We start from the raw sequence: 22,669 nt of genomic DNA on the forward strand, positions 1-22,669 counted from the left end.
CAGTGAATTGACAGCAAAAATATTTCCACTACCATTTGATCTCATAATTGTGTGTAATTTTATGTGATGCTAGGGACTGAACCCAGGATCTTACTATTTCCAGGCAAATGCTCTACTACTGAGCTATGCTCCCAGTCCCATGATCTCTCACAATTTTTTTTTATTGAACATAAAAGGATTCTCACTTTTAGAAAAGGTTAAGATTGACTAGACTAGATAATTTCTAAAAGTCCCTATTTTAAATGCTACAGAGAGGTGGGAGACTAGGAAAGGAAGAGAAGTCCCCCAAACACACCAAGGAATATATCTAACATGCAGATCACTCATGGCCATCCCAGGGCCTCATCCTGAACGGTGACCACCCAATGGCCCAAGTTCAAGAACAAAAGAAAAATGGTCTATAAGACCAGAAGTATCTGCTGAACACCTTGCAGATATTGATGGCAAGTAAGAAAAGACAAACAAACCATAAAAGGCCATCCCTTGCTGAGATTTTATGAAGCGGGAAAGCACCAGACTTAACCACAAATAATTTCAAATTCATAACTGACCAGTGCAACCAAGAGATCTACAAGACTGGAACACCAGTTGAGGGGGATTTGGCCTGTGCGGGGCTACTCTGGAAGGCCTTCTTGACAGTGATGAACTGAAAGGCCAGTGTGACTGACCTGACATGACAAGGCCATCGGAGGCTGGGGACTGAGGCCAGAGACACTGTAGAGCTGGAGCAGGAGGCTTTCCAATCACGGCCAGAGTGCCTGGCTTTCACCCTGCCACGCAGTGCGGTGACAGTCCCTCACAGCAGGTAAATGAGAAATTATAAACATCTGTCCGGTGAGTTCCTACAGCGTCCAGATGGGCTCACCACTGGAGGACACGTCCATTCCCATTACAACTTTAACTGCTGGGGAAAAAAAGACGAGTAAGAAGGTTGGAATGAGGCTTCTGTGAAGAATCCAATTCCAGTCCTCGGAATCACAAGCACCAGGATGTCAAGAAGCTCTTTCGTCCCAAGGACGGATTCTGTAGCATAATGCCAATGCGCTTCAGTGCTTTAGAGATCATATATTAATATCAGCCCTTACAAAGCAGGGAAACCGGGCATGATTATTTAACAAATTATGAGTCACTTTTTAAAAAGAGGCACAACACGAAAGAGGCTGATCTCTTAGTTCACAGGAAACCAATTCAATTTATATATTTTGAACTTCTTAGAAATACATTTGGCATTTGCCTTTCTCCAGGGGAGAAAAATCTGTTCCCCATTATCCCCACAATGATGGACTACATTAACTATGTCCTAATTAAATCTTCTAAATCTGGAATAAAAAACGGGGCGGGGGAGGGGGCGATCGGGGAAGGAGAAAGAGGGGAAATCCTGCATCTTCATAAAACTTCCCTAACTTGCCCAATATCAAGGGCCCAGTTGACTTTCATGCAGCTTAAGTCAATCAATTAGCTAGAATACACTCCCTTACTTTCAAAGGGAGGAGGCTGTGGATGGGATGAGATTGCATACAAAGGAATATTCAATAAACAAAAACCACAAGCATCAAAAGAATGTTGGTCCTAAGGGCTGCCAAGAAAAGCTAGATGACAGAGTGAAAAGACTTTGGACTAGGAGCCAGCACAACTGGCTTCTAGGACAGCAAAGCCACCCTCTTCTCCACTCTGCCCACTAGCCCTTCCCATCCTCCCTGCCATGCCCCCCCCCACACACACACACACACCATGTTGTACGCCATTGAGCAAGGTCTGGCAGTCAGTTCTGGGAAGGTGCAAGGAAGGAATGATGGTACCCAGCTGCCTAGGTTTGAACCCAGCCTCTATTACTAGCAAGTGATTTCAGGACTTGAGCTTCCTCATCTGTGAAGTGAGGATAGTACCGATTCCCTCCTTGCAGGGATGTAGTGAGGACGGAATGGGTTAATGATCATACAGCACCTGGAACCATGCCTGGCAAACAGTGGGAAAGTTTCCCAGTCTCATTGTTCTCATCACTACCTTTTGACCTTGAGTAAATCACTGTCCACTATGGGGGTTAAGTTTCCCTCTCACTAAAATGGTACAGTCGGGTGGCTTGATCTCAGGAAGACTGTCACTGAAGCAATTCCTTCAATCCTGTTACAACTCTAAACCTAAGGCTCTGAGCGCCCAGACCTCAGAGAAGTCCAGACCTCAGAGAAGGGAAGAGAGTGCTGGTCCCCTCCCCCACCAGGAGGTAGACCAGCCAGCGGAGCCACTTCTCAAGCACAGTGAGGGCCGGCCAGCCAGCCTTTTCCCTATTCCAGATACAGATTGTTCCAAGATCAAAATATTCATCACAACGCTCAAAGCCATGAAATCTGCACGGGTGTAAGAAAAGGACACACTTCAGAGGAAAGACACCAGAGAGGGAGAGACAAGGAACAATCAAAAGACCAAAGCAAACACGACAGACCAAAAATACACCCTGCCCATGAGGTTATCTTTTTTAGCATCCTTTCTCTAACAGCAATTAAGAGAACTTCAAACTACAAGGAGGCTTTGTAGTGGGGAAAATGTTCCCTACCTTGAAGCATAACCCTCTGGACCGACTTCCCTTCTTCCCTTCCTTGTCAAAGGCAGGCAGAGTCCTCCCTGGGGAGCAAATGCTATGGGGTCAACCGTCTCATGTGCAAACACCTTTCTCAGAAGCAAAGTAAAGTCAGGGCCCAGGAAGATCAAGTCTCTCTCCTCCTTTCTCAACCTCAGTTTCCATGTCTGCAAAATGGAGGAGGGAGGAAATCAGGCACCTAATTTCCAAGCTTCTTAGGAGCATTAAAATTGTAACAGTCCCTCGATGACTTCCAGTTCCCATGGAAAACGTTTTCTTGTTATTTAAAATGAAGTTTAAAAAAATGCAGAGTTATTTGATGTTTTCTGCCTGAAACTAGATGTCTTGGGTTCACACCCCCACTCCACTAGTAGCTCTGTGGCTTTCCACAGATTATTTCTCTGTGCTTCGAACTTCTCATCAGTGAAGGAAAATAATATTGCCCTTTTCACAGTGTTGTTAGGATTGACATAGGATTGGTAAAGTATGCCAGGCACAGCGGGGCATTCTAGAATCTCAGCTACAGGGCAACTTGGTGAGACCCTGTCTCAATATGAAATTTAAAGGGCTGCAAATGGAGCTCAGTGGTAGAGCATTTGTAAGCCCTAAGTGCTATCAAACCCAGGCCCACCCTGGGTTGGATCCCCAGCACCTCATTACAACTTAAAAAAAATCAATAAATGTAAAATACAAAACACTTAGAAATGTGCCTAGAACATACTGAACATTATTTTAATGTGGTTATCATTATTTTCAAGATTACATAGCTAGTTTTTCTATTTAAAAAACAAAACATATTTAGAAGACAACATGCTAGGACAGACACACATACACACACACACACACACACACACACACACACACACACACAGCAGGTACACAAGAAACTTGGGTTCTAGTTATGATTGCCCAAAACTAACTGGATGTTCTTGGAAGAGCTTCTGCCCCTCCAAGCCTGGGACAACCCAAGGATCTCCCTGAAATACTCAGACAAGAGGGGACAAACACAGCCACAGTGTTCCATGTGACCTACGTTTTTGCATCCAATGGTGTTTCTTTTAAATATGATTTTAGTCTCAATACTTAAAAAGCTTAGAATTTCTCATAAAAATTCAAACACCCTAAATTCCACCCTCAGTGGTGGTTTTTAGAGTGTGGTCCCTGGACTAGCAGCAGCAGCAGCTGTATCACCTGCAAACCTGTTAGAAATGCAAATTCTCTGGCTCCAACCCAGACCTACATAATCGGAACTCTGAAAGTGGGGACTGGCAACCTGTGTTGAACAGGCAGGGTACGGATACAGGCCCAAGTGGAGAAAGGACATGGTGTTGAGGCGCATCAGCCGCTGGCAGACCCAAGGGCAAAGGTGACCTCAGTTCATGGTGGCACGCCGCCCCATGCCCTGGGTTCTGACACTGAGTTACCCACCAACATACTCATTCCCCTACACCCAGTCCCTGAGGGCCTTTGGCACACTGGCTCTGATCTAGATGACCCACCTCTTCTCACAAGAGGGCGATGAGCCCCTGGGCACCATATGCCAGTAGGACTGTGTTGCTCCAAATCAGAAGCACAGCCGGTGTGCAAGCAGGCTGCGCACACCAAGGGCACAGTTGAAAGAACAAACTGTTGAGTTTCCTTTATTAATCACAACACAATCCGCACAAGCAGCTGCTATTAAGAACAGCTGCAGCTGCTAAAAGGATGATCTTGAGGCAGACTAGAAAAAGCGCGTCCAAGCTGAATGCCAGTCCAGGCACAGCAGGCACGTGGAGACCTGCAGGCCTCTGGCTTGGTTCTGCCTCCCAATCCCAGGGACTCTCTGCCCAGAAATCGCCCTCCTTCTTCCACTCCCCAAGATCCATGGGACAGGGTAAAAGAGAAGGTTTTAGATTCAGTACAATACAAAGGGTGACCTTCAAAAGACTTGAAACTGACCCCACCTCAACCCCTTGGAAAGTGAGCTACTAGACTTCTCTTGATCTTTTCTTCTGTTGTGAAAAAGGATACCCTAATACTACTTCATAGGGTATTACAAGATATGTCAAATGATATTCTGCATATGAATGCATTTTGTATACTGTAGAGGACTAGATACAAAACAAAGGCTTACTGTCCTGCAAGAAAGCTTCAGTTTGCCCCATAAATCATCAAATGTAGGACTTACTGTTTCTAGCCTAGGGCAATCAGAGGTGAAATCAGAGAATCACAGGGCCACAAAGGCCTTTTATGCACCTGTAATCCAACCTTTCTTTGTTACTCTCACCTCCACTCCTATCCCTGAAGGCCAGTGACAAGAGCCCAGGTGGAGGTGGGCCCACCTGGGAAGCATCCAACTGGAAAAGGTGCACCCTCAGGAAGCTCACCTCATTCCTCAGTCCAGGCCTAATCCTATCATCTTTCCTCCCAGTAGAAGCCACAGAGACAGGCTATAAAGCAAGCAGCCTTGAAAACTGCTAAGTTCCCCAACACCTCCACCTCAGGGCCTTTACATCTGAGGTTCTATCTGGAGTTAAGCTTCCATCGGTTCTTCAGAAGGTTGACTCCTTCTCCTTTCATACAAAACGTCTGTGTTTCAAGGAAATCTAGTCGATCACTTTTCACTCCATCCTACTCAATTATCCCCCATCAAAACATTCTGTGCTTCTTGTTTTTCTTACAAGACACATCCCTGTTTATTTGCATGTTTAATCTTGTTAAATCCTCCAGAGAACAGAAGCCTATGGAGGCAGGGATCTTTCTTCTCTTATTCACCACTCTCTGTACTTACATAGTAATTACACTAGCACACTGTTGGCACACCAACATATGCTGAATGAATTTATGAATTAATAAGTGAATGCTTAATACCACTGTGATACGCACTGTAGACATTCAAATACTAAGGTGGAAGAAACAAAAACCTAAACAAGATGTATACCAATTCCCACTTGTGACTTGACTCAAATTATAAATAGTAATCAAGTCTTCCTGGTTTGGAGGAAAAAAATATAAAAAATAAAGAAACAAATTGAATAACAGCTCCCCATGCCCACTATATTCATAGCAGCACTGTTCCTAGTTATCTTTTTCTTGTGCAGAGGGAATTCATGAAAAGGCACTTAAGTGGATGAAAAACAGATAGCTGTTTCCTGGAGACAGGGCCTCAAAGAATGGCATAATTATGAACTGTCCTTAAAGAGATCACTCAGCTGGCAAGCACTTATCCAGGCTCATTGTAAACACCATCACAGACACTAAGAACCAGTTGGGCAAGGCCTACAAACCAGACCTGGAGAATGAATCTCTAGATGCTCTAGAACTTGTGCTTCCCCACTCCACTCTCACTGCACAGCTTAGGCTCAGGAGGAGGGCAGAAAAGCCCAGAGGTGAATGAAACCTACTTGCCCTGCCTGAGAAGATGATCATCCTGGGCTTCTTCCAGCAACCTATGAAAGATGTCTGAGGATAGAACAGCCCCTATAGAAGCTCTTTGCAGGCAATGTATTGCAGCAGAAGCACTTGATAGCAGGATTGTCTCTTGTCCTCTCAGCTTATTCTGAAACCTTGAACTAAGTCATATCACCACCTCCAAGTCTCAGTACCCACATCTGTAAATAGGAGCTAATAGTTCCTACACACCCTTCTTTAAGGCCTATCCTGAGGATACTACACTAGATGTGAATAGAGATTATAATCTATAAAACATTGCTTACTGTGATAAAAACAAACTGCTATTGTTGATGGCAAATAACAGTCATTTATTACAATAAAGAATTGCTACAATTGGAGCCAGGAACAGTGGTGCACACCTGTCCCAGTGACTTGGAAGGCTGAAGTAGGAGGATCGTAAGTTCAAGAACAGCCTCAGCAAATTAGTGAGGCCCTCAGCAACTTAAGGAGACCTCAGCTCAAAAGTAAAAAAAGGCTGGGGATATATCTCAGTGACAAAGCACCCTGCACCAAAAACCAACCAAACAAACAAACAAACAAATTGCTACAATTAGGATCCCAAAGAAAGCATCTAATCATTTGGAGGATGACTGATAAGCCTGTGGAACACCTTACAGGGAAAGACAACTAGTTTCTGCTTTGTATTCTGTAAAGCCCAAGAGTAAGCAGGCAGAGGTCCGCATGCTCTTGGCAAACCAGCATTCACTTTGGACATATCTAATATTGACCTAGGTAGGGTGAGTCTTAAAAGGAATACCGAAATATAAAATGTAGAAAACAATCCTCTTTAGTCCTGTACCCCATAAGGAGATAACATCAAGATTTTTTGGACTCCAGAGAAGATGCTAAGAGCCTGGCTTAATAGAAAGGAAAATCACAGGGGACAATGTCAGAAACTGTTCATTTCTTAAAAAGCACCTCAAGTAAGAAGCTTCACAAGGTCTCTAAAAAGAAACTCTTGTCACCTCACACTTAGTACCTACTGGGTTCAACAGCCCACTGGCAGCTGCAAACATAAATAAGCCCAGGATCCTTGAATCTACTGCATGGGAAAGAATGTGCTAAGGGTCAGAAAAGGGGACAAGATATCAGAAAAACACACAGGAAAGGAATTCCCCGCCCCCACCTTGGAGAGACAGGAAGGCCAATAAGAGTCAAGGGCTTTTGAGCTGGAGGAGACAAAAAAACAAAACAAAACAAAAAAACCCATAGACAAGATACCCAAGGCCATCTGTGAGAACTAGGACCCTTAACTGTTTCTGTAGCTTGGATTCTTTTGACAGGCTGGTCTAGTTTATGAACCCCTGCAAAGAATAGTATATTTAAATGAAGGTGATCACATTGCATGATATTTCAAAAAAAAATCAGTATTAAAATGCACAGCATGTTTTAAAATTGTATTTATGATAGAGTATCATATGTGATTTTTATTAATGCATTAAATAATAAAATCTAGTTAGTTTAATATCTGCCATCATTTTGAAACAGCAATAAATGAGTTTTTGAAATATCTGCAATAACTGTAATGTGAAATGAAAATGCCTGTGATTTCTATGGGCAACACAAACGCGGGTACCACTGACACAATGTTTTTTTAACCTACTAATGATGGAAGGAAATAATTTATTTCAGTGAGAGGTTAATAAAAATAAAAATGTCTTTTTTGTTCTGATTCAAGTTCACAGACACTATTTTAACTGTTTTCATGAATCCAAGTTAGGAAACTAATGGAAACAGCCTAAGGGGGGAAAAAAAAAGCAAGAAATACAGGGCATGTAATGTGGCCATGGAGAGCGTGCAAAAAGAGATGGGAGGTAGCCCTGAAAGGAAGGTCAAAGGTCATCAATGTAAAGTCCAACACCCCCAATTACTTAATCACAGGGTACGATTCCAGAATGGAATTGTCTTTAGGGATTTAAAAAAAAGGAAATGAATGAAAGAAGTAAGGAGAACATTTTTCCCCAGGTTTCAAGTTATAGCTCCTCTTTTAAAAAGTGGTAGATTAATTTATAAGAAAAGCACATGATCCCTGCTATGTAACTATATGCACATCAAAATATTAATAGTGAGGGCTGGAGTTGTGGCTCAGAGGTAAAGTGCTCACCTGGCACATGTGAGGCCCTGGGTTCAATCCTCAGCACCACATAAAAATAAATAAATAAATAAATAAAGGTATTATGTCCAACTACAACTAAAAAATAAATAAAGTATTAATAATGAGCCAGGAGTGGTAGTGCACACCTGTAATCCCAGCAGCTTGGGAGGCTAAGGCAGGAGGATAACAAGTTCAAAGCCATCCTCAACAAGTCAGGCACTAAGCAACTCAGTGAGACCCTGTCTCTAAATAAAATATAAAATAGGGCTGGAGATGTAGCTCAGTGGTTGAGTGCCCCTGAGTTCAATCCCGGGTACCCTCCACCCAAATATTAATAGTGATTAAAATGTGGGAATGCTTTGACTTTTTTCTTTCATTTCCAATCATGGGAAAGTAGGCAAAAGAAGCCCAACAGAGGTTAGGAAACTTACTCAGGACAACACTCAAGCCACACAGTGAAAAACAGAACTGGTACCAGAACACAGAAATTGCCTTCTTTTGCACTGCACAAAAGATTTCAGATTCAGAATTGGATGCACTCAAATACATGCACTAGGTATAATTATTAACCCCAACTTATACTTTCATACATATTCAAAAACTGAGGCTATGACTTCTCCAAAATCACACAGTAAGTAACCAGAGAAATCACAGCCAGAATCTAGGTCTCCTGACCCTTATGAGCAGAAGGTATAGTCCTTGTTGAAAGAAAGGGCTTTTCATCAGTCTGACCTTGATTAGGTTCCAACTATGCCACCTACTTGTTTCTAAACTTGGGCAAATTCCCAAAGTTTTCCAATCCTAGGGTTCCTCATAGTTGCTTACTTCAAAGGATTATGGTGGCGATTATAGAATATAATGATGTAAAAAATCCTATTACAGCCCCTGAGGGTAAACACTCTGAACCACTAAGCCTCAGTGTCCCTGTCTCGGGTGGAAGGACTCCAGTATTACCTCTCCAGATTCAGCAGACATAACTGCTCACTGAGGTCAGCATCCTGGATCTAGCCTTAACAGTCAACCAGGACCATGCTCACTGCACTCAGGAGCAGCTCTAAGGGACAGAGAATGCACATCCTTAGGCCTAACAGGACAGTATAGGTTGAAGTGCTGGGCAACCAGTTCAGGGATCTCTAGGGATTCTGAATCAATAGATCTGAAATGGGACCATGGATTCTGAATTGTTAAAAAGCTCCCTGGGAGAATCTAAAGTGCTAACACTCATTGACAAGTTCTCTGTTTGACAAGAGGGAATCTAGTCTCTGAATACAAAAAAAAAAAAAAAAAAAAAAAACCAGCCTCAGCCTCATCACCCAATAGGTGGCACAATGGGAGTCTTCCTGAGAAGACAGCAGTTCCAAGGCTCTTCTGTCAAGGGTGAAGGAAGCAGCTGTCCAGAACCATAGAGGGAGAATTGGAACCAATTCAAATCAGCATAAAAATAAATGTTGAGAGGAACTCCCTGCCCTGGATACATGATGTTTTCAGAGGAAGAACAAACTTCAGAGATTATTTTGTAATTGATACTGATACAGCACATTAGTGAACACAACTCTAAGGAACTTACCAAGCAGCTGAAGACCACAAAGCAACAATTTCACAACAAATATTGCTGGCGGATTCAATAATAGAAAAGTAGCACTCAAATAACAAAGTCAGGCCTTCAAAACAGCCTACTCTGGATCTCCAGATGTTTCTAAACATCTGCCTAAAAATGTGGGAGATCCAAGAGCTCTCCCAAGCACTAGAAAGGTTTAGAGCTTTGAAGTGGCCAACGGGCATTCATTTTTTTTTAGTAGCCAGAAAACTAGTCTCTTAGAGTTAGGATACAATGGAGAAGGACAGGGATCTCCTAAGACCTGGGGAACATCCCAACATTCTGGGTCACTATCCCAGGAGTCCTATATACTGCTTGGCAAACAGTATTACATTAAGTATTTGTTGAGTGTATGAAAGAAAGAGGAGCAGAAAGAGGGACTGACAGAAACAGTGAGCCGGAATGGGACTCTCCCTGTTCCAACTAGCTAAGTGGGTGGAGTATTCCCTGGGAAGTGGGGCCTTTGGGTTGTCTGACCCAAGAGTAATAGAAGCTGATACAGTGAAAGAAACATGAGCATTTGAGGGGAAAATGCCTGGATCTAAATCCGAGCTCTGTATGATTGGTGTAAATACTTGACTTCTTTGAGCCTTTTTCAGTGTTTCGTCATTAAAAGGACATCTACTTCATCTTCAAAATAGGTAGGATGATACTTATCCTTAAAATTGTCAGAAGATTACAGGAGCTAATGGATTTATGCAAAGTAGCTAGCACTGTGGTCAGCCCATAGCATGAACTTAATTAATGATGATGCTGTTGGAATTCATCACACCCTCTACAGCCACAGCCAATATCCTCCTAGGCTGCTGCTAATGGTATTCCATAGTTCTTTGGGGTGTCAAGCTGCAGAAATAATTCTAACTGAAGTTCACAATGTTTTCTAATAAAGCATGTTTCTTTAAATAAATACTAAGACCATGTAAACATTCCTTTTCAGTTAGCAAAGTGATTTCACTTTCAGACATAATTCTAAAATGATGCACTACTATTAGCAATATGTAATACATCAAAAAACTATGACCAAGCAGGAAGTGGTAGCACACTACTGTAATCTCATCGACTCACGAGGCTGAGGCAGGAGGATTCCGAGTTTGAGGCCAGCCTGGGCAACTTAGCAAGTCCCTGTCTCAAAATAAAAATAAAGGACTAGGTTGGTAAAGTTCCACTGAGTTCAATCACCAGTACCAAAAACATAAAAACTAAAACCACACATTTAGCCAAAGGCAGACTGAGACAGGAACTGCAGATTTCAACATTTTATTATAATGATCATGATTTTCTCAATCAAAAATTCAAATAGGTGATCTTTTTATGGAAAAAAATACTTGAACTCAGACTGCTCCTGAAATCACTTCAGATGCTGTTTGCATTATGCTAATCTAATACTTTTAGCTGAAACCAGAAACAAAATGCTAAAAAAAAAAAAAAAAAAAAAAAAAGCACTTTTTTAAAACAAAGCCCCTTCACAGCTGGGGATATAGCTAGGTGGTAAATGCTTGCTTGATAGAGAAAAAGACCTATTCAATCTCCAACATGACAAAATAAATAAATAATATAAAATAAAGCTCCTTTTTTGGATTTCATGTAACTATTCTTTTTTTTTTTTTTTTCCCAAGCACTTTACCACTGAGCTACATCCCTAGTCCTTTTTATGTTTTAATTTGAGACAGGGTTTTTGCTAAGTTGCTAAAGCCCTTGCTAAGCTTCTGAAGCTGGCCTCAAACCTACAATCCTCCTGCCTCAGCCTCTTGAGTCACTTGGATAACAAACAGGCATGGGCCATTGCGCCTGGCTCATGTGTCCAAACAGCCTCAAGTAGAAGAACATCACACATTATGTCTTTGCATCCAACAGACCACAGTTTTAGTAATCTCTACCATTTATGAACCATGTACTCTTATATGTTTCCTAACCTCAGTAACCTCCAATACCTTCATCTGTGTAATGGGAAAGCAATATCTATTCAAAAGGTTATGTCATGTTCTTAGCAAGAGGAGGTAATCAGCAATGACAGCTACTCTAATAACTATGTGTGGTACCTACCACTTAGTTTGCAGATTTAGTGACTGCTTGTCTCCCTCCTGTCTTCTCTGGCTTTCATATGCCCTCTCTTCCAAAAATGTTCAATAGAAACAAGCAGTCGCCATCCAACCTCGCCAGGGAATGAAGATAACAAAAGAGCCGGCAAAGACATTATGCAAATACCAAATATTATTAAAACATTAATGAACTCTGGCAATTTCCCTGAATTTTGATAAATGGTGTTTATTATGCACTGCCAGCCTCTCACACAATCTGGGCTCTCAAACATTAACTAGATAATAACAGCAATCATTCTCCTAAAAGACCAAGGTGTAAAGAAATAAGGAGTAGGTCTGGGTGATTTCAGCTAACACCTGCCTCCAGAGGAATCTGAATCTGCACAAACAAGAAAACATCAGGCCAGATCACAGAGACACAGTGACCACCAGTGGGCTCCCATCAATCCCACAGCCTATGCAGATCCCTGCTTTGACAGTACATTGGAATGTCTTGGTGCTGACAGGTCATTGATTATGAGCTGTGTTCCACCCCTTGGCTCTTCTTTGTAAAACTGCCTGCAAACTAGACGACACATAAAGAGTCTAAGAAGCTGGAAGGGCTTCCACCCAGTCTAACAATCTCATACAGACAGTGGCTGGCCTGGCCACCATACCCCCACCTGCCTGAAACCAGAGGCAGCATTATCCACAGCTCCCTTAAAGAGGCTTGTACCAAATTCTTTGGTCATTTTATCCTGTGTGAGGGGATAATGTCCTTAAGCTGCTGACAATCCTCAGGTGCAGCTCAGACAGAGGCAGAACAAAGCCAAGAAAACTATATGGCTCCCAACAACTCCCAGAAATGAGGGCCTGATGCCGCCCAAGTGACATCTTAACAAGCTGGGGGTCATTAAAAGACACCTCACTTGCATATTCATGAAGGACCCAAGGCTGTAGCAAGTAAAACAAAGTGTACAAAAAGAGATTTTGTTTCTTAAGCCAAGCGAAAATCTGCTTTAGAAAAAGTAAATCCACACAGGGACCCTTGCTGTCGCCTGAACCTTCACTTGTCTAGAGCAGCCAGCACCTCATTAAGGAAAGCAAGGAACTCGAAAATGAATGCAGCAACACACATGGGCAAGCTCATTTCGCCATCTGCCTTCTAGTGTCCAGAGGGGCGAAGGGCTTAAATGACACTCCTGAATTTTCTCTCTCCAGAGTGGAAACATCAAATTGCCAGGGGGAAGAAAGACTTCTCTTGCAAGGTCAACTGAGTAAAAATGGAGGAGAGGCAAATCTAGTTTACCTGTCAATACAATGCCACCCATGACATTAAATACATGCATAAATTAGGCATCCTAGAATAATTCAACCTTTATATTTGGACAAAAGCTTTGCTAATTTGGTTTATCAAACATAAGGTTAACATAAGTTCCTAAAGAGTTAGGCATTTAATTTATCCCTCCCCATCATCTCTCCATCCTTGACTTTTCTGACCCACCCACTACCTTTCCCATAAGAAGGAAAAGACAGGAAAACTGATGTGGGGGCTGTAATAATACAACAGCAGCTAGTGTTACTTATGCCAAAGAGAAAGGCCATGATTAAGCAACTTAAATAACTGCCCTGAGCTTTCTGTGTGTCCCCACCTTCCTGACAATCACCATGTTGGTTTTCAGATGCAGAAGCTTTGTAAGCCTTTTAAGCTTTGCTTTGAAAGCTCACTCCCACCAGGGCATGGGTTTCAAAAAAATATATAGTAATTCAGCTCAATAGTTGAAAGTTCCAGTAAAGATCCTTCCAACCCCATACACAATCTAGAATATGCTTGGGAGGTATATGGAAAAAGGTAAAAACTAGCCCTGAGTTTTAGTATGTTCTATCCAACTTCCCAAGTCCTTAGTACTACCAGTGGCCCACGTTCAACTTGTATTATCCCCCACTTGGGCTGTGGGGAGGAAGGAACCTAGAGGGAATAAGACATCCCGGAATAGAAGCAGCAACAGCGGCCGGCTGGAATCCAAGTTACATCGCAGGAGGAAGGAAAAGGCTCCGACTTCCTCGGTGGTAGAAAGATCTTTGCCAAATTTTCCCCTAGCTGGGAACTGACTGAGGGTACATTTGTAAAACACACACAGAGACGCGCGTTAGAGCAGCGCTACGCTGGAGCCCCAGTTCTGCAGAATGACAACGACGGAGCCACGTACTGCATGACAGCCACGACTCCACTGTAGGAGCCGCAAGCGACAACGGAGGCTCCCAGCTGCGGCACTCATTCTTCAACTCAGTAGCAATCATCCCAAAGGCAGGACGCTTTGGGAGGTGTTCGGTCTCCCAGGCCTGGCTCAATTACTTTCCCTTCTGCAGCAATCGATAACCTTTCAGGACCGGTAGGTGAGGGGCTTATTTTCTACCCGCCCGGCTTCTCCCGATTGGAAACTGGGCACCTCTCTTGGCCAGTGCTAGGACAATACACAAAGAGGAGGGGGGCCACGCTCCTCTGCGGTCAGAGCTCTGCGTCTGGTTAAATTCGAGCTGAGAATTAGGGATTCGGAGCCCAGCAACCACCCCGGAGAAGCACCGGAAATGCTTCCGATCGCTTCTAAGGGAAGTCGATTTGCAAATCAAACTTGCGGGAACTCTGGGCGCCCAGACTACTTGGGCGGGTTACTCGGGAACACCCAACAAGTTTGGCCACCGGGGGCTCGGCGTGACAGCGCCGCGCCGCAAGACGAGAGAAGCAACTTGTCGCTCGGGCTCCGAGCCAAAGCCCCAAGCTGTCTCCGCGCCCCAAGCTTAGGAGAGGACCCAAGACCGGCGCCTCCGGGAGCCAGACCCCCCAACGGAAAGGAGCCTCCGATCGCACCTGGACCGCGCGGCGCAGAAAGGCTTCCCCCCACCAGTGGGGCGTTTGACCGCCTCACCTGCCTGCCAGCCCCCGGCGACTGGGAAATTAACAAAAGAGCCAGCGAACGGGGGGAGAAAAGGGGCGCCCGGCGCAAAGTGTAGTCAGGAGGGGAGGGGAGCCAGTTCGGCTTGCAGCGGAGAAAAACAGGGAAGAGGAGGAACAGATGGGTGACCCCCAAGGCATCCGGCTCTGCAAAAGAAACCGAGAAGGCAAGCGCTCGAGGAGGAGTGGGTACTCCACTCCGATTCCCATCACACACACACTCACACACACCTCCCCCTTTTTCCTCCTTACCCAGCATGGAAAAGATGAAATCCTTGGCTGTGTGAATCTCCAGCGCTCTCTGGTCGTCGTATTCCCGCTGGTCGTGCTTCGTAAATTCTTGGATGAGTTTGTTCAATTCCTCCACCCGAGCTCCCGACCTGAAATCCAGCTCCGGGAACGCAGGCTTGTTGTTACAGCCCAGGGAGGCTGCCTTGCTGGCGGTGGGAGCCGCCATCTTCATGCAAAACGCGCCGAGCAGCAGCTCCGCGGCGGCGGCGGCACCCACCCCCGCCCCCCACCCCGCCCCCGGGGCCTCCTCCACTCGCCGGCTCCCGGGCTCGGCCCCGGCCCGTGGGCGGGCTGGCGTCTAGGCGGGCGGTCCCCGGCTCGGTGCGCTCCCGGCGTCCGGGCTTCGGGAGGAGCTGGACTGCAGCGAGGGTGCGTGTGTGGCCCCGACACCTTTTCCTTCGGTCCCGAGCCCTTCCCGATGCTGCGGGTCCCTGTCCTCCCTTAGCTCTCCCTGGCAGCGGCGACAGCGGTCGTAGCGCCAGCCGGAGCCTCCCCCCCGGGCAAGGAAAGTGAAGTGGAAACAATGTGAAATTCACCAGCTCTGAAATCAACAAGCTGCCGGGCTCCGGTGTTACGGAGCCAGCACCAGCGTCCCCATTTAAAGGGACAGCGCACCCGGTGGAAAGAGAAATAAATAAATGACAGAGGTCTGCGCGCCTGTATCACTTGCCAATCTGTACTCGGGCAGATGCGCGAGGTGCGGACGTATTCTTTCTCCACCTCCACCACCACCCCCCTTTGGGGGCAGGGCTTGCCAAGCGCATTCAAGGAGAAAGGAGTCTTCCTCGTCTCATCTTAAGGGCGGTGTCCCGGGCGAGGACATCTCTACGGCCGCGTTTCCATCTCTATCCCAAGAACTCCAGTACCTTTTGATGGTGAAGGAAACTGCCTTAAGGAATAAGAAATCCATCTTTTTCTTTTTTTTTTTTTAACATAGATTACCAAGAATTATAGGGCTAAGCGTATCCAAAAGAGGGGTGTCAATGCCACCCGGTATGGACGCTTTTATTAACCGCGAAAGTATGCCTACCTTTGCCCTAGGTAATTAGTTTTTCAGGATAACAACTTACTCAGTTTAACATATAATGAGTTAATGAGGTCCAACTTGCTCTAACATAAAGATAAGCAAACTGGAGGGTGAGTGTGGGGGAGGGGAAATAGAATAAATTGCCCCAGGTTCCAATGACTATAGGATGGAGAGGTGAACATTCTCTTGTTTAACACGTAGAATTGGAGCATTCTGTTTTTTGTTTTGTTTTTTTTTTTTTTTTTTTTTTAAGACAGAATGCCAGAACCTGGGTGAACAGTGATAAACCAAAGGACGTGGTTTCCTAAATGGAGTAAGGCTTTCATGACAAGGCAGGTTCAGTCTGAGTCATAGTCATCAGGCAGATGGGATCTGAAAGGTGATTTTCAAACACTAAGGAGGCCTTTGGCTCTTAGAAACAAAGGGTATCTTCCTTAATTCTCCAAAACACATCTCTATGTCACAGTCTCTGCTTTGGATCAGGTCTTACCTGAGTTCTTATAATCAAGAATTCAGATTGTTTTGTTAGATTTGGAAGAAAGTCCAGATTCTGCCACAACATCCCTTGTAAAATGAAAATAATAAGTCCTGCATCACAGATTGTTTTAAGGATTATATGAGGGGAAAAAAAGGGTCAAGCACTTAGAATAAGGAATGGCATAATAAGTGCTTAATAGAGATTAGCTCTGTCAACTTCCACTATTATTATAAACTTAATTCCCTTTTCCACAATCTGTTCTGTACATTGTTGCCACGGTGATCTTTACAAAACACAGATCTGGTCACCAACATTCCCGTGGAATTTCTCTTTACTCCCTTTTCAACTTTATACTACAGTCAATTCCATACCTGCCTTTTTTCTGAAAGTCTACACGCCAGCCCCTTCCCCACAAGTGCCCAAGACATATAACAACCTTTCCTTCCTTGGAACTTTTATTGCACCCTTACAGAAGCTTTCATATGACAATGATGAATTTTGGCATTGCTGTCTCATTCTTAATGCAAGTTTCAGACCGTGACATCTTTTAAAATGAAGGCAAAATCTTGCTCATCTTTGTATTCCCTGTGGCATTTAGCCCTGCACAAAGTTCCTCTATGTTTACTGAATCGAGTACAGAGTGAAGAACTTTGGTATAACCTGGTAGTTTACTTTTGATTTCCTTCTCTTTAAAATAAGCCTTCTCACCCACTTACTCTGAAAGAAGGAAGATATATGCATCTAAATAAATGATGAAGGACTGATGAGGAAGGTACTCAAAGTCTCTGACATTTGCAGCCTTGCCATGAGGAACTGACTTATCACGAGAGGATGTTATCATTCCTTGGCAGCAGTGTATGCTACACAAGTGGTTGAAACTCCTGCACATACTGGTCTACTTCCTGTGGTGGGCATCTGTGAGACAGCTGGCAGAGAGAGACACAGTTATCCAATGGATCAGAGTGGTTTTCTAGATTACTTCCAACTTATGTACTCTCACTAGAAATACTTTAGACAAAAAAAAAAAAAAAGTCAAGGCAAGGCATTTTGTTAATTTCCAAATATATGGGGAGGAGGTATCATCCCTCCCTTGTTTCTGCCTTTTTTTGTGATATTTATAGTTGTAGAGAGAAAACAGGTATGTAGCAGAAATTACACTGATTGTGCCTTAGCTCTGGGCCTTGGCAGTTTTGAGTGACTGAGTCAATGAATGGCCTTTCTGTTCTTCATTGTCTGTTCTACTTTCCATTAGCCAGATCAGAATTCTATGAATCATTGACCCTCAATGAGCCTATTTATTTAGAGAATGTAGCTGAATGGTAAATACCTCTCATAGGCTTTTATAGAACTGTGATCAGATGGTATAAACATTACTTGAAAAATTGGAAAGATAATCAGGACCTAATTTCCTGATATATTTCTTAAGGGACTCCTCCCATTCTGACCTGAAGTGCTGGGGGTTGAACCCAGGGCCTCACACATGTTAGGAATGCTCTACAACTGAGCCACATCCTCAGCCCTTTTGTTCTTTTCTATTTTGAGAGAGGATTTTGCTAAATTTCCCATGCTGATCTAAAACATTCAATCCTCCTGTCTCAGCCTCCCAAATAGCTGGGATTTCAGATGTGTGTCACCATGCTTGGCTTCTTTTTAACCTCTAGGTCCTAGTAGACTCTGAACCACTCAAGAGCAAGTACTGTGTCTCACCTTTGTAAACACTGCATTTAATGCAATTTCTAATCCATCTTATGACTTTAATGAACATGTCTGAATGAATAAATTAATTACATGGCTCAAAGTTCAAAAAGTATTCAGGTGAGTTTGGCTACAAGTACATATCTTAATGCAAAGGTATCTGTGGCTTTCCATTAGGACTCAAGTTAGTAGAAATGTAGGTATTTCTGTTTGAGTCATGTCTCAATTTTCATGCCTTTTTATTTTAACCTGTGCATATACATGATATTAGAGAAGGAAAGGAGATGAAAAGGAAGTTGAAGAGAAAGAGAAAACAGCAATTAGAAGATGTTCAGGAGAATATCTGAGCCTTGTAACAAAAGGCACATTTCTAGAGTTTTGCCCAATAACTAAAAAAAAAAAAAAAAAAAAAGAGCCTACCATCTAAATAAACACTACTGTAGGCTCTTTCTTCTTTTGCTCCTATGAGATCAAACATTCCAGAGGAACTCCCTGTGTTTCACACCAGGAGGAGAAACTGGCCCCTCTCCTCCATTCCCAGATTTTATTAGTGTGTGAAAGAAGTCTCCATCTTGCTTTTCTGGAGCTGTTTGCTTTTACATTCAGCTCTGAAGTTCGTGGCAAACTCTTAGCCATGAATAACTAGGCTGTGCAGAGCATATATTAAAAATAGCAAGCTCCACATCCACATGATGGATTAACAAAATATGATTTTAAGCAAAGTTTCTGTGGCCTGACAGAGATTTAAATAGCAGCCCAGTCTACAAGATCTGGCCTTCTCAGGCAGCTGGATTTTCAATAAAAGACGAACAAATGGAAGTTTCTTATGATTTGAGAATGTGGGCAGGAAAAGGAGAGGCAAACATTACAGATGGGTGGAATATTGATGTTAGAAGGCACTTGGAAGATAAATCAAATCTATCATCTTTATTTTGCAGACAGGAGAACAGAAAAGGAAAGATTTGCTTAAATAGAACAGAGTCACTGATTCCAATATTATTGCCAACTTCAAAGTTAGTAAATATTTATTGTATTTTCATACCATCAGAAGCAGAATGGGAAATGCCATGAAATTGTGCCAAAATCTTGATTTAATAATGATAATTATTATTACAGGAGAGTGGGCTTTGGGCAAAATGCACACATTGCACTTGAAATTTTTTTTTTTTAGTTGTTGATGGACTTTTATTTTATTCATTTTTTTATATGCAGTGCTGAGGTTCAAACCCAGTGCCTCATACATGCTAGGCAAGCGCTCTACCACTGAGCCACAACCCCAGCCCTTGCACTTGGAATTCAAATCTTAATTAACAATGAATTAATGATACTTGGAATCACTGAGCTACTACTATTTCCTGGTGATAGATGAATAATCATAACTATAACTAAATCTCTTAAATATACAAACAAATCCTTCAGATACACATGTGTCTGCTTGGAACAAATTGGGCAATTTTACCTCTGGTGAGATTAGGCCACTGAAATGTTAGTGAAGTCCTATGGAAGTCGCCCATCCACACCAGCACCCCCTCCCCCACATAAACAGGTATGGATTACACTCTTCACTAAGACTATTTGGCTCTAACAAGGTAGGCCTCAAGGGAATCCTGCCCTCTCTGACAGATTCACTTGGTTCTGACAGACTTGCCCTACTCTCTCCCCATCCCCTGATAACCCCGAGAGCCTAGGTAATCAAGCTGAGCAGAAAAGTAAACAGTATAAATCTCCCCATCCCAATCTGTTGTTTTGTTCTTCTGTTCCTGCTGTTCAAGGGGGGAGGCAAATCCATATGTGCAGAAAGAAGATAATATCTGAAAACACTAACATCCCTTACAATTTCAGAGCACTTTACAGTTCAAAAAAGCTTCAGTTGAACAATGATTTACTGATCCATTCCTCACAATCTCCTACTAAAACAGGTTATTCCAGACTATGGTTATCATTCCCATTTTAGAGATAAGAAACCAAGGTTCAGAGAGATGGTGATTTTTATGAGGTCACCAGTCAGTAATTCTCGTTCAAATCTATTTTCTGCAAATAGCTTTTCTGTGACCCTCCCTCTGCTCTCTACCCTACCACACAACTAGGCCAGGGAGGCCTTTGCTCTTTCTAGTCCTAATTTTCCTCACAGCTGATTGTAGCTGCCTGATCTCTTGTTTGTCTCCACACAGTGTACACTCCATGTGGTAGCCATCATGCCAACAACTCTATCTTGATCACAGATGTATCCTCGGTACTTATCACTGGATCTGAAATACAGTAGGTGTTCATTAAATGTTTGGTAAAAGTAAAAACAAATCAATGAACAGGCCCCTAATGCAATCTTTTAATTTGTGATCCAGAGTCTTTCCATCAAATCTCACTGACTCTATAGTTAGCAACCTCTGAACATCCAGTAAAGCACCAGAATCTCTTAACAGTTTAGAGTTTGGGGACACACTACCCAGCATTTCACTTACACCACCTGATCCCAAAGCTTGATTCAAATTCCATCATTGCAAAGTCTTTTGTTCCTCTTCTCCCTATCTTAAAATCTAAGCACAGGCTATTTGATCAATTAACTCTATGACAAAAATAGCTTTAAAAAAAAATAAGTCAAAACTTTTCATTCTTTTCTCAGGAAAACTTGCTCAATGGCTGTATTAGTTGGGTTCGCATCGCTGTGACCAGATAACAACATCTTAGAGGAGGAAGTTATTTTGACTCACAGTTTCAGAAGTTCAGTTCAAGTTTGGCCAGCTCCATAGCTCTGGGCCCAAGGTGAGGCAGAAATATCATGGCAGAAGTGTGTGGAGGAGGAAAGCTGCTCAGTTCATGACAGTCTGGAAGCAGAAAAAGTTCTGCTCTCCAGGGACAAAAATATAACCCACAAAAAGAAACTCCTAATTACCTACTTCTTGTACCTACACACTCCCTGCATACAGTTGCCACCCAGTTATTCCATTCATGTGGATTAATCCATTGAATAGGTTACAGCTCTCATAACCTAACCATTTCACCTCTGAATATTTTTGCAATGTCTCACATATGAGCTTTTAGGGGACACCTCATATCCAAACTATAACAACTGTACTTCTACACATCAAGTAAGAAAAGACAGTGTTTGATTTCCAGCAGTTTTAACTCATCTAGAAATCTTCTTTGTGTATGAATGCTTTAATCCAAGCCACTGATCTGTGGAATCTGGGGCTCCCGTAACCAACCAATTCCTGACACTGTTACATCCTCTGTGAGCCCTGGAACTTGAGAAAAGGCCAGCTCCAGGTCCTCCTCACGGATCCATATCCTGTCTTGTTTTGTGTATGGGTTCATGTATCAAAGGTGAAGCATGGTATCTTATTATGGGAAGAGTGAGATGATTGGCTTGTTTTACTATAATCAATTAACTGATAAGGGAAAATTAATTTAGGCTATTTTTTTTTCTGTGTGGCTTTAGAAGTCAGAACCAGGAGAGATGGGTGGCAGGCTTCAGAATTAAAGCTCAGGATGTAGGAGTATTTTCTAACAAAAAAGAGCTACTCTGCAAAGACAGTGTTGCTTTTGAATTAGTAAACTCCTCATCTGAGGAAATGTCCAGACCAGTGTTACCAATCTATCAGGGTTCAGCTAGAGGAGGTCCTGAGCTGGCAAGGAGCTCAGACTATGACCCTTTAAGCTTTGAGAAGCTCCAACTCTATGATCCATCTTCAGCTCACAGAATAACTGAGCACTAGCTTTCTGCAAGGACACACCTCACAACTGAGCTACAGTCTGCACTAAGCACAAGGTGTTTTTTGGGGGGTGGGTACCAGGGATTGAACCCAGGGGCACTCAACCACTGAACCACATCTCCAGCCCTTTTTTATATTTTAGTTAGAAACAGGGTCTCACTCAGTGAGTTGCTTAGCGCGTCACCATTGCAGAGGCTGGCTTTGAACTCACAATCCTCCTGTCTCGGTCTCCCGAGCTGCTGGGATTACAGGCATGCACCACCGCTCCTGGCACAAGATGTTTTATATCCATTTACACATGCGGCCCAAAATCAAGGATTGTGTCTTTTTTTTCCCCTAGGCTTAATGTATATATTTTCCAATTTCTGGCTTTCCTACTGTCTGATTCTATCAACTTCTATCATTCTACCTTGTATAAAGAATTTCTATAATAAGAAACTCAGCACACACATCACACATACACCCCATACCCCAAGTTTATATTCAAAGAAGATCTCAGGAAAGAGAAAAGAAAGGTTCTTCCTTTAGCACTTTAGTGTACTCGCTCTTTTTATAGCAGACAATGGCTCTCTGAGCAGGTTTGCAACATTGACAAAGGAATCCTAATGATGCCTGTTTTGTTTCCAGATCTTGTCAAAAAAGGATTCTCTAAACCCAACTCTGTTAGAAGTTTGTTAAAAAAACATGGCTCCTCTCTCCCCAGGCAAGCCCAGTGCAGTGTATGAATACAAGGAGTTGCTTCCCCTGTCTGAGACCTGGTGTATTGAATTGTGGTCCAAATCTCATTGTCAACTCTAA

The 22,669-nt window shown here is 43.2% G+C and overlaps 1 protein-coding gene across 1 annotated transcript in view; it reads right to left on the reverse strand.

The window, feature by feature from the left end:
• Positions 1 to 15,133, reverse strand: part of Mb21d2 (Mab-21 domain containing 2) — a 113,866-nt gene extending 98,733 nt beyond the window's left edge. Inside the window, exon 1 of the mRNA XM_076868444.2 lies at positions 14,923 to 15,133. Coding sequence (XP_076724559.1) covers positions 14,923 to 15,133 — 211 coding nt within the window. The remainder of the gene's footprint in view (positions 1 to 14,922) is intronic.
• Between the last annotated feature and the right edge of the window lie 7,536 nt (positions 15,134 to 22,669).

Source organism: Callospermophilus lateralis, chromosome 10, assembly GCF_048772815.1.
Source record: "Callospermophilus lateralis isolate mCalLat2 chromosome 10, mCalLat2.hap1, whole genome shotgun sequence".
In the NCBI taxonomy this organism is placed as follows: Eukaryota; Metazoa; Chordata; class Mammalia; order Rodentia; family Sciuridae; genus Callospermophilus; species Callospermophilus lateralis.